Source organism: Vanacampus margaritifer, chromosome 13 (genome assembly GCF_051991255.1).
Source record: "Vanacampus margaritifer isolate UIUO_Vmar chromosome 13, RoL_Vmar_1.0, whole genome shotgun sequence".
In the NCBI taxonomy this organism is placed as follows: domain Eukaryota; kingdom Metazoa; phylum Chordata; class Actinopteri; order Syngnathiformes; family Syngnathidae; genus Vanacampus; species Vanacampus margaritifer.
In genome coordinates this window covers 4,202,951-4,216,140 of record NC_135444.1, presented here as the reverse complement: position 1 = coordinate 4,216,140, position 13,190 = coordinate 4,202,951, and the positions used below count along the sequence as shown (strand labels likewise).

General features: G+C 39.8%; 1 protein-coding gene across 6 annotated transcripts in view; it reads right to left on the bottom strand.

The window, feature by feature from the left end:
* Positions 1-13,190, bottom strand: part of lrp8 (low density lipoprotein receptor-related protein 8, apolipoprotein e receptor) — a 189,316-nt gene that overhangs the window by 106,181 nt on the left and 69,945 nt on the right. For all 6 annotated transcript variants that reach the window (XM_077583300.1, XM_077583305.1, XM_077583301.1 and 3 more), the window contains exon 3: positions 1,533-1,655. In XM_077583300.1, the coding sequence (XP_077439426.1) occupies positions 1,533-1,655 (123 nt within the window). The remainder of the gene's footprint in view (positions 1-1,532; positions 1,656-13,190) is intronic.

Sequence of the window (13,190 nt, the reverse complement as noted above, 5' to 3'; positions counted from 1 at the left end):
GACTTCCTTAACCCCAGCCACTTCAACCAGTTCCTCCAGCGGGATCCCAAGGCGTTCCCAGGCCAGCCGAGAGACATCGTCCTGGGTCATCGCCGGGGCCTCCCGCCGGTGGGACATGCCATGAACACCTCTCCAGGGAGGCCTCCAGGAGGCATCTGAATAAGATGCCAGAGTAACCTCAACTGGCTCCTCTCAACGTGGAGGAGCAGCAGATCACTCCCTCTCGGATGGCCGAGTTTCTCACTCTATCTCTAAGAGAGAACCCGGACACCCTGGTCTCGGATTTGGAGGTACTGATCTTCATCCTAACCGCTTCCCACTCGGCTGTGAACTGCTCCAGTGAGAGTTAGATATCACAGCTTGATGAAGCCAACAGCACTACATCAACTGCAAAAAAACAGAGATGCAATGCTGAGACCACCAAACTGGACCCCCTCAACACCTCGGCTGCGCCTAGAAATTCTGAATCGGGGATAAAGGGCAGACCTGGCGGAGTCCATCCCTCACTGGAAATGAATCAGAATGCCGGCAATGCAGACCAAACTCTGACACCGGTCGTACGGGGACCGCACAGCCCGTATCAAGGGGCTCTGTACCCCGTACTCCCGAAGCACCCCCCACAGGACTCCCCGAGAGACACGGTCGAACGCGTTCTCCAAATCTACAAAACAAAACAAAATGTAAACTGGTTGGACAAACTCCCACGCACCCTCGAGGACCCTGCCAAGGGTGTAGACCTGGTCCACTGTTCCACAAGCCGGGACGAAAACCACACTGCTCCTCCTGAATCCAAGATTCGACTTCCTGACGGACCCTCCTCTCCAGCACCCCTGAATAGACCTTACCGGGGAGGCTGAGGAGTGTGATCCCTCTATAGTTAGAACACACCCTCCGGTCCCCTCACCCGGTCTGCCAATCCAGGGGCACTGCCCCCGATGTCCATATGATGTTGTAGAGGCGTGTCAACCACAAAACCCCACAACATCCAGAGCCTTTAGGAACTCGGGGCGGATCTCATCCACCCACCTGGTGTTACAACCAGAGCAAATAAATCATTTTTGTAATCATTGTGTTAACTTGTGAAAATGGAGCCAACATTTCATTCACTCATTGTCATGAACAAACGTGGTGTGTGCTGGCATGCTCACCAACTACTCGACTTACCGTATTTCATTTGGCCCTATTATATTTATGGCTAAGAAATGTTTTTCATTTAAAATATTTACTGTAAATATAACTTAACTACTGTGTTAATATAGGTCAGTGAAGGAACTATGGCACATTCTAGCTTTACATATACTGAATGTGGGAAAAACAATATGTAAACACTTCTTAATGGCACATTAAGTCATGATAATAATAGAATAATCATGAGTGTCTGAGTAGGGCTACTTGCAGCTTGAATACAGTGTTTGTTTGTGTGTGTGACCTGACCACCTAGACCATGTGCCTGGCCTCACGCCATCTGTGTTGCTCATCTACTGTATGTAGAATTGTTCTTTTACAGGCGTTGGTTCTGGTCAGCTACTTACTGCATATTGCATCAGCCTCATCTGAACCATCTGCACACTCCTGCTCCCCATCGCAGCGCCACCTAGCAGGAACACACTGTCCATTCTTGCAGGCAAATTCTGTGGTTGCACATGTCTTCTTTGCTGTAGAGGGGAATCATACATACAGTAATTAAAATGAGTGTACTGCATTGCACTCTGAATTTACAGCAAATGTAAAACCATTTGAAGCCAATAATAGCACCCGCTAGAAATGCAAATTGTGCAAATGTTGGGTATATCAACTTAAGGGCTGGGTATTGCCAACAACCTCACGATACAATGGATATCACTATACAGTTGTCACGATACGATACATATCGCGATACACGTGTAACATACATGGCCTTCAAGGTTATATGTATCCCGATGTTTTACATTACTTGACATACATTTTTATAAAAACAGTCCTATGTAAACGCAAATCATATTTTTATTATGCTGGCTGTCAGAAATGTTTCCCTTTTCTAATGTTAGCAGCGCTTCCAGTTTACCAGCACCATGCCAAGAGGCCCGCAATGATATATTCCAGTATTGATTTTTTTTAGCACGTTTTGTTGAAAACATACCTCAATGAGTCGTTATAATTGAGCAAACATTTAAGACTTTGAGGTTACTGTATATATAATTTAAAATGGCATATAAGAAATTTGGGCTGGAATGGATTTAACCATTTGGAGGACCGAAATGATCCACTGTTTCATTAAACTTAAAAAAAGGTAAACAACACAATGTGAAGGTATTTAGAATTATTGCCAGCAGATGAGCAAGAAGATTAATTTAAACGGAAAACAACGAGCTTGGCAACAACCTCTACATCATTCTTGTTCCAAAGGAAGACTTAAGCATTTTTAAAATCAGTGTCCATTTCTTTTCTGAACCAGTTTAATTGCCTCCAAAGACTTTGCTTACACAAGATGAAATTTAACTTTTTAGTAATAATATGATTTCCAACAAGAAATGTGTATGTGCCGAAGGGTGAAGTGAGTAATCGGAAGACAAGATTAAAGATGATTGATTTAGCATCTGTCTTCACAAATGGCAGAAAATAAACCCTTTTCCTACATAGAATCCAATCAATACCTCTAATGTCCTTATTTAACTACTATAATTCACAGGAATGTTGCAATCTGACACAAAAACCAGGCTGCATAAATGGCATCTGCTGTTTCGTTCACTCTTATGCAAAGACTAAAAATGCAGCTAGAATTCACAGTGATTAACAAAAACACATCCAATGCTTAAATTTTTCAAAATGCAACATTCAATACAAATTTATTTACTTTTTATACATTTAATAATGTTACAGTCATATCCGAAATTGAAATAATTGCATCTCATTGTGTAGCTTCAAAACAAAAACAAAAAACCTCCTGCCCAAAGTCATCTGGGACAGGTTCCAGCTTACACACAACTCTAATACAGACAAGTGCTATAGAAAATGGATAGATGTACTGTAATGCAAGTGGGTCACAGCTGGACAAAACACTAATGTGCAGACTTTTGAACATATCCTAACCGCACCACCCCCCCCCCCCATATCCACTCATCATGTAAACAGCAAGTGCTCACTACATTCTCATGAGGACATGATTTAGGACCGCGCTTTCTGACCATTAAGTCTAGGTGAAGGTCAGTGCTTTCATCCATGTCATTAAATTTACTCACTCTGTCGCATACACAAAGTGAAAGTGAAAAGGAAATAAAATATGTGGCTTAATGATAATAGCTAAAGGAAAACCGTCACTTCTGATTAAGATATCTCTATTGACTTTAGGTCCTTTATACCTTTTAAAAGCAGTGATATAATTTCCTGTCTACTAACCAGAACTAGAACAGCACTATAATAAATCACGGACCTCTGTCTGTTTAACTGTTAACAAAAAAAGCAGTGTCAGTTTGTGCAATCAGCAGGGTGTTATCTGACAAGGAAGAAAGAAATAAAGGGCAATTTTTGTAAAGCCAAACACTATCATAATAGACAGCCGTCACCTTCCTAAAAAAACAACAACAAAAAAACGGTAAACTCCTGGTTCAACATAAAATATTGTAATTAAAATGCAGCCCAAGTTAACATCAAAGCTGGACTCAGTCAATATCAAAGCTTTATGGACAATGATTTTCCCCTAGCAAAAGTGTATTAGTCATGTTAGAAAGCAGTCTGCGTTCTGGTTGAAGGAGAATGATGCAAGGTGATGCAAATTATTGTACCATTTGCATTCTGGGACAGTCATAGAGTAACAGTTCCATTATGACTCAAACTGCAAATACAGATAATACTACTTTGTCTTTGTTTTTTGCAAAGACATTGTGTGCTTTTGTTCGTCACCATCCACAGAAATGGGTTAAGAAACACACTTTTGACCAGCTGTTGGTAGCGGTAATAAAAGTACAGGTAAATATCTAATAGTTGGGACTGATCTTAATGGTGCACTCTCCATAACAAGCGTTAGGTACATCACTCTAGTACCAGAGCTTAAATGGGATCTTTGCACTTCATGTGAATGATGAAATACAGCTTGGGCTTTTCCGGTTTAAAAAAATTGATTATTCTCTACGCTGTATTTACAGGACTTACCCAAACTAACCATCACATACATATATTTTTTTAAGTCCTCCTTCAAAGCACCAAGCAGCTAATTTGAGAAAGGCTTTAAGATGTATGTTTCTTCTTACATTCAAGGATATGACGATCTAAGGCAATATTAATTGTAAACTTATGATTACGTTAGATATGCATGTCATCAGTATTGTTTCGTGATAGAATATGCATGTGTTAATGTGTTAATGTTAGAATGACCACTTAATAGTGTATATAGTGTATATTATAGTATATAATAGTGTATATTGTTTGTGATTTAAGTTATCATTAAAGTCTGTGTTTTGGATTATTAGTGTCAAATAAGGACAGACAGATGACAAATGAAGTCTAAAAACTTCACAGTGGGTTGCTTAACAAGGTAAGATGGCGAAAAGATATCCCCCTTTTCCCCAACCTTGTATAGAATTGAATGTTGTCATTGGATGTAGCAAATCGCTATGTGAAAAACACTTATGTCCATTTTTGTCTATTGAATTTTTGTATTTTTTGTATTTTTAAAAAAAAAATTGATTGGGGGATGAAACTAAATGCGGACATCCCAAAAATGTTTAAAATAAATAAATAAATAAATAAAAATGAAAAAGTGGGCATATGTGTTTTTCACATAACAGCAATACTGTACATCAAATCATGAGTGAGCTCAACGTTGCTGGGAAATCTGTTTTTGCTTAAACTGCAGTTGATCTTGGGTGGCAATGAGCAAATTAGAACATGATAACATTCATGCGATTTGTTGTATTGCTATGGTAGGAAAAAATATATATTTTTAAGACTCATACTCACACACTATTTCCTCACGACTATGAATTCATGGCTATATATGTTATAATGGGCAAAATTGGAAAAGGGTAAACCGTATTACCCGCAGCGTACCCGCAACATGAATGATGTCAATGTGTTACATGCAAAGAACCCATGTACAGTATGTATAGTAAAGTTTTATTTATTTATAAATGTATGAATTTGGTATCTGGTATCTAAATACAGTACTCTAGTCTTGAAAATTTGACACCCGAATACAATTTGACATAATATACCATACTAAAGTAAACGTGTTGGAACCTATTATTTTTCAGAGGGTGTAAACACGCACACATGCATCAGTCTCTAATTTCAATCAGCAGAGGTTAGACCTCGTAAGAACACATATACAGGAGAAGCCAAAAGGACAGAGAAAAATGATAGACTGGAAGAATTGAGGAGATAGAACAAATGTAGGTGAAGTAAGACAGGCAACAGATTACCCTCTGCATTGTTGTGATCCGCTAAAGAATGCTACATGTCAGTTGAGGGACACAGACCGTTAATCATTGAGCTGAGGTTGTACAACAGCCATGAGTAAGTGGAGAATACTTCAAATTCGGAGAGAGAGAGAGAGGTAGAGAGAGAGAGAGAGATCCAATATTGGTCCTGTGAGGAGATTAAAAACCCATCCAGTTTCTCAATAGGGCTATTAAATGCAAAAGAGTACCAGTTTGGTGCACACTTTGGAAATAACACATTTGCTCAAATTCATTTTAATTACGTATATGTTATCGTTAATAATTAATGATATTTATTTATGCCAAGATACTGACCATTTTTATGTTTTCTCATAATTAGCAACAACAATTTAACAAGGTAGGAAACAGATCAAAATGAATATGCAACACTTTATTGCAATAGATCTCTATAGGTGTTTACATTTTCAAATTTACATTTTCAATTGACTTCTACAACGTGTAGGAAATCACAAACAGTCCCATCACTGGTGATCTACTCTTGGTCCACGGGCACTTTTGATGCCTTTGGACACCATGTTCGTAACACCTGCTGGAAACCAGTATTCCTGTGTGTAAGAAAAAGGTTATGACAGAGAAGCTTTTGCAAAGAAATGTCTCATTGAAATATTATGATCTCTCAACAGGTTTTTGGTTAAGATTGAGCCTAATCCTTGCTACTGCATTGTCCTTATGATTGTGCTATTCATGATGCTCCATTACCCAATGACAAATTGTACAAAGTGTAAAAAAATAGCTCCTCAACCGAAGCCATGGATTTACCCACTACCCCCCCCCCCCCCCACCCAGTTTTGGGTCGTATAGATGGATGGGTGGATGCTGCGGCACTCGTAAGACAAATTCCTGATAGGATCAGGTTTCTATTTTTACGGATACAAGGTACAAACTCTCTGTCCGCTTAACAATTACCGGGGACTTAATAATATAACCTACTAAGAACAAGTACCCGCTGCCGCTTATGAATTCCACTTTTATTCCATTACATTCCGCTACCATTTTCACTAAGCTCGACTTTACTAATCTAGATTCACACAGGGTGATGAGTGGAAGACAACCTTTTATACTCCAGTGGATCATTTTGAGTATATTGTGATGCTACATGGTCTTACTGATGCCCCTACCATTTTTTAAAGCCTTAAGTTATTAGTGTATTTGGACTTGATGTACTTCATGATACGTTAGGACTCATGAACTTCTCCAGAGATCTCAAAGTACACAGAGAGCATGCTTGGCTGGTATTAAAGAGACTCCTTGAGAACCAGGTGTACTCTAAAGCAGAGAAATGTGAATTTCATGAATTTCACTGTGAAGATGGGCCAGCTGAGATCTGATTCGGCCAAAATACAGCATCGTGGACAGGTTCGCCAAACTGATCACTTCATTCCTCTTCCTAAATTACCGACCACTCTGGAGACCAATCTACTCATTGGATACATTTTCTGTATTGATTGTATTCCCTGGGACATGGTGTGCGACCCGAGTTCGTGCCACAAGTGTGGAGAACATTCTGCAGGGTGATGGAAGTAACAGTGAGTTTGCCATCTGTATAGCATCTCCAATCTATAATAATTGACAGTTGACAATTGACCTAACTGTCTGCCACCAGCACGTTCTGGTCCTCCCACCTTCCCATGGTGGAATATGAACACAAATATGTCAAGTCTGCTTACGGCTACCAGCCGCCTATGTTCCTTTCTCAGGAATCCAACATATCCAACCTCATGATTCAACATCATCATTTTTTGACGGGACACGTGTGGGGCTTTCCAGAACAAGCAGTTCGCCGAACGGCACAAGATACCGGCTTCCGACTACTGCTAGGATCAGAAAATGAGGCTCTGCACGAAAGACTTAATTGTTGCAGACACCACCAAGAATTGGGTCTACTCTCGTTGTGTTGCAGTTCTTTGGTGTGTGTCAGTCTTTTGTAGGTTAGCATTTGTTTTCCTAGCTAGTTTTGTGTCTTCCTCCTGTGGCTGTCCTCCCACCTTGCTTATTGTACCTTTGTTATTTTGTTTCTCACGTCAACCTTCTGTCACGTTGCTTTTCGTGAATGTTGTTCTCTTTCGTGTTAGTGTGCTCCTTTTATAGTATGTTAGTGTGTGCGTTTAACCCAGCCTTGACAATTGTACCTGTATGGGAGCTGATGTCAACAACTCAACATGTTAGTTAAAGGATCGTCTGTACAGTCCACAACTGCTGTACTGCAGTTTGGGTGATGGTGACAGTTAAAAAATAAATAAATTAGGGCTGGCAAACTGACTCTTGCCACCTCTCGGTTTGATTGAATAATGACTCAGATATGTGATTTGTTCTGATGACTAATTATTGATGAATTTGAAATTATTCAAGGCAATATTTATTTGTACTTGTGTGACTTTTTTTGAAATGACTGTGATCCGCGTGGTGGGGTGGGCGCGGGTGCCCTCTCCGCTCCGCTGCCCGGCCCCCTCTTCGGCGCGGATGCCTGGGTGCGGTGTGTCCCCGGGGTCTGGGGTCGGGGGCTGGGGGGCTGTCGGTTGGTGGGGGGCGGGGGGCGGGGTTCGGCTTGGTTGGTGGGGGGTGCTGGTCTGGGGAGGGTGTCTGGGGATTTGGGGACCTGGGGGCGGTTGGGGCTGGGTTGTGGTGGGTGGCGGGGGTGGGGGGGGCGTGGGGGGAGCAGGGGTTGTGGGCTGGTGGGGTGCCTGGTGGGCCTGCAGTGCCCCGTCCTGCTGCGTTGGGTTGGGGGCGCGGGCCGCGTTGGGGTGGGGGGCGCTCCTGCTCCGGGGTTTGCTCTCCGGCCGGTGGCCCCTGCGGGGCCCGGGGGTCGTCCTTTGGCGCAGCCGCGGCCTGGGGGGCCCTGAGGTGTTGCGCTTGCTCTGTCCTGGCGGGGGTCGACGGCTCCCCTCTTTGGTGGAGATTTTCATGCATGCTAGATCCACCACACCAGCATCTATCGAGACTCAGACACAATTTGTTTCTCCCTCAGGTCATTGATTCAGTGGAGGCTGGTGTCTGTGGATCTCACTCTGCTTCGTCTGTCCTTTCTACCTTTCCTCAGTTTCTCCTTTGGGCCCTTGAGGTTTCCCTGATTTGTTGGAGTTTAGATGTCTCTGGGGTTGGTGAAGGTTAGTGGCCCGGTGGGTGGTGTCTGGTCGGTGCTGGGCTTCGCTCTTCTTTCTTTTCTTTGGTCCCCCTTCGGGTCTCCTGGCGGCCCCACGACTCTGGCTGGATTTTGAAGTGTTCGGTTTAGGTGAACGGTATGGGAATTCTTATTTTTTATTTTTTTCTTTCTCACGCACGCACGCACGCACAAACACACATACAAAAAAAAAAAAAAAAAAAATGAAATGACTGTGATCCATGATTCAAACAAATTACATAAGTATTTATTTCCCTCCTATTTCAATAAAAACAAATGCCCCAAAAAGTCATTTTTCAATTTATGTTCATGTTACTAGCAAAAAATCATACTTTCATTGATTTTTTTCTAACCTTATTTGACATAATTTTGACACCTAATGTTGAACACAAACAGAACCACATCAAACTTCGAAATAGAATAAACAAATACTGTTCATATATTTTTTTCTCCCATATCCATAATATGGTTTATACCTTGCTAACTTTTGTATCATCCAGGAAAAAAATAAAGCAATTTGTCACTGATGAAGTCTCTCAGTTCTTGAGAGAGAAATCGCAGTAAGCTTTTGCAGTTTTTTAGAGAACTGTTTCCTGTCATTATCTGACAAATAAAAAAGGATTGCCCAAAAACAAAACAACAAAAGTATCCTACAGACTTGATAGTCGGCCCTTGAAAAACATTGTGGTTCAAAGTGAAATAAAACAGATTTTGGGATGCAATGCTTGGCAGCGCATACTTATTGTTGCAGTCTCCTTTATGTGCATCTGTACATGCTCATGAATCTGTTTATACCTCCCCTGGGGAAAGGTTCTCACTTATTTTAAGAAAAAAAACTTGTGTCTTTTTTTCTGATTTCTGATCCCCCAAAGGTTTTGCGTACAAAATATGGAATGGAACTCCACTATAAAGTCTGTACGCCTGTAATTGTTGATGATTAAAATGCGCATTCAGTGCAAAATTAATAGGCTATTTATTTATCTTTGGTTATTTAGGCACTACTAGTCAGGCTTGGGGAGTAACGGAATACATGTACTGGCGTTACGTATTCAGAATACAAAAAAATAAAAGTAACTGTATTCCGTTACAGTACAGGAAAAAAACATGTAATCAGATTACAAGTATTATTATATATATATATATATATATATATATATATATATATACACACATACATGCACATACATATATATATATATATATATATATATATATATATATATATATATATATATATATATATATACACACATACATACACATACATATATATATATATATATATATATATATATATATATATATATATATAGAGAGAGAGAGAGAGAGAGAGAGAGAGAGAGAGCGCTGTTGTGTCGTGACGTCGCGTCTTCCACATGTGGCCAGTTTAAAAAGCTTCACGGATGAAAGGAGGAAGTGGCGACCAGTATTCACTGTTTGGAACTGATTTAAATTTGGACCAATTTAAATTTAACAAAGAAAATGTTTGAGCTGAGAGTCCTGCGGCATTCTATGATGAGCTTCTTGCTAGCTGCCGCTACACCATAATGTGAGTTTCGAACATGTCATGTTTAGATTCTGTTTTCCTTGTGTGTCATGTTTTGGTTGTAGTTTAGACTTCCTCCCTTTTGGAGCGCTTTTAGTTTAACTTTGAACACCTTTTGTAGTAATTAAAATCCCTTTTTTTTGATCCTCTGCCTCCTCACCCTGTCTTCCCGCATTCGGGTCCTCAAGCTCCCCCATCCTGACAAATCTTCCTCCAACCAATTCACTATTTAAACATAATACACAATATACACGGCTAAACTTGTGACTGTGATAAAAGTTCATTTTCCAGTTGATGTCACTCATGATCATCCTCATATCATTATTAGTGCATTAGTGCATGTGGGTGAAATGAGCTACTATTGGAAATGTTGCTTTCAAAAACATAATTTGTCCCTTTTCTCCCCATTCCACATTACAGCAACAACAGCTTTGTCAGCAAGCAAAGCTTGACTTTACCTCATTGGATCTATCCTATCCATCTATCTATCTATCTATCTATCTATCTATCTATCTATCTATCTATCTATCTATCTATCTATCTATCTATCTATCTATCTATCTATCTATCTATCTATCTATCTACCTATCTCTCTAGCTAGCTATCTATGGCAGTTTAAAACAGCATATGGCATTCAATCAATCATTCAACCAACCTATCTATTCATGCAGTTTAATGGGTGTCAATTATATAAGGATTTTTGCTATTTGGGTCATTATCACCCGCAAATAGTGAAATATATATTGGGGTGATATTTATTTTTATTTTGTATTCATGAGCATACTTGTTATTGTAGTATTCCAAACCTAATCCAAAGCAATAAAGTTACATTACTTTAATATCATGGTACTTGGATTATGTTACTAACTACATTTTTTGGCAGGTAACTTGTAACTGTAACAAAATTCATTTTAAAAGTAACCCTCCCAACTCTGCTACTAGTTCAACAAATGATCTTACACGTGGCAAGAAAGAAGAGGTAAGTACCAAGGAAATGTAGAAAAGTTAGAGAAGTAAAAGTGCAACTTTATTATTGACACAGTTGAGTTGTAAAGCAGGTAATACTCCCCAAATAAGTGCCAGAGGCCCTGAGTATTTTAATAGCTATATTCCTATGACCATCCAACCACTCCTATGCCTCAAAGATTAACACTGTTTGAAGAATGTCACATACTGTACATACATACATACATACAGTATATAAGCACACTGTAAGCACATACCCATACACCTCTCCCCTCACTTCAATCTTTGATCAGACACTTATGTCTGGACTGGGTGATCACTTCAATGATGGCCCATACCCACACATGGGAATCCACAGCTCATCTGCACATTGACTGCAAAGCTGCACATTGCTGAGAGGATATGCAGGGAGTAATTCTCTCCACAATTCTCCCAGTGTTATAGCAATAAATATGCTATGACTGGGATTCAGTGGAGACCGTGCAGAACCGCAAAAATTGTGCCAGATGTAAATAATGAAAATTACTAACAGTTGCAAGGATATGAATGCATTAATGCCCCCAAATCAGAACTTTATATACGTTTGCTTTATTGAAAATGAAAAATGTCTTAGTCAGGGACTTTTGTTGCCATTGTACAATTGATGATTCAAATAACATCAAAAGCTTTCAGACTGCCTGCATGCAGACCGGAGAGGTCATTAGACCTTTGTCATTATACAGTGAACGCCACTCTCATTGGCTTACAAGTACAGGTTCTCCTACATTCTCTTAACAGCAAAATAACATGTAAGCAACACAAATAGAATCAAGGACCCATAAGGTAGGCAGGTGTTCCAAGTGCTTCCATGTCTCACAATACCTAAAAGGTTTTCTTACTGTTTTATGGAGATGGCATTTCAAGTACACCAGTGAATATATTCATTTGAGAACAATTAGCCAAGTGCATTTTATGAAAGCTTAATAAGAAAATGTTAAGTAACTTTGATGAGAGCAATATTACTTTCACATACAAAACCAGGGGGAATTTACATACATTAAACCGAATATGCTACTATGTGTTGTTGTAGCTCTCACGAGTAAATCAAAAATTCAATAATCATGTATTCTCAATTCATTCTTTGTGCAACAAATTAGGTTTTAGCACACCCACCCGGAAACACAAAGAAAACATCTCTTTTAACAAGCAAACAAATGTTCCTGCTGGATGTATGAATTGACACTCGCTGTGAGCTTTGCAAGTTCTCTTTTCTGTACCGTCGCCATTCATGCCCCAAACTGCACACATGCAGTGCACTGCTGGTCAAACCATTTTACAAATTACCACTGGGCTTATTATCAAAAATCATGCACCCGCTGAATTCAGTTATTAAAAATGCAGAGGTGGGGGGGGGTTGCAAAGGGTTTTGAAAAGGCCACCAGCTGTTAATCAGAGCATTTGTGAATTTGTATTTAACAGAAACCAACTGCATCCCTTGTGCATTCCTGTTTGATATCGGTTCAAAGGATGATCGAGGATTGAAGATGTTTTTTTTTGCCAAGGTGAAAAACAAAGGAAATCCCAAAGTGCTACTTTGCATAACAGATTTGCCAGAGGTGAATGTGGACGTGGGATTGTTGTTTGTGGAAAAACTGAAGACGCATCTGTCTTTGCTCTCAGCTCAACTACATTTTGTACTCAGACTCCTTATGGTCCTTATCATCTCCTCTTCTCATGTTGTATCCTTGCCACATTTACACCTTATCACTACTTCCCTCCATATCTCATATAAATAAATTACAGTCATTAGTTGAGTTTAGCATTAATGTGTGTAAAAAAAATTTGTTCACTCAAGATATCCTCAACATAACAAAAACATCAATGTTACTGATACTATTACTACCATTACCTTCAGTTATTCTTCTTCTTGTTCTTTTTTGTGTGTATTTTTTTAACATCCAAACTACTCAGGGCCTTCATAACTAATTGTTGAAAACAATGGAATTAGGTGACATGACACCTTTCAGACTCATTAAAGAAGACTGCTGTATTTTTTGGATCATAAGGCACATTTAAAATTATTTTATCAAAAATTAACATGACGCCTTTTAATCCGGAGCACTTTATGTATGGATGGGTGTCGGCT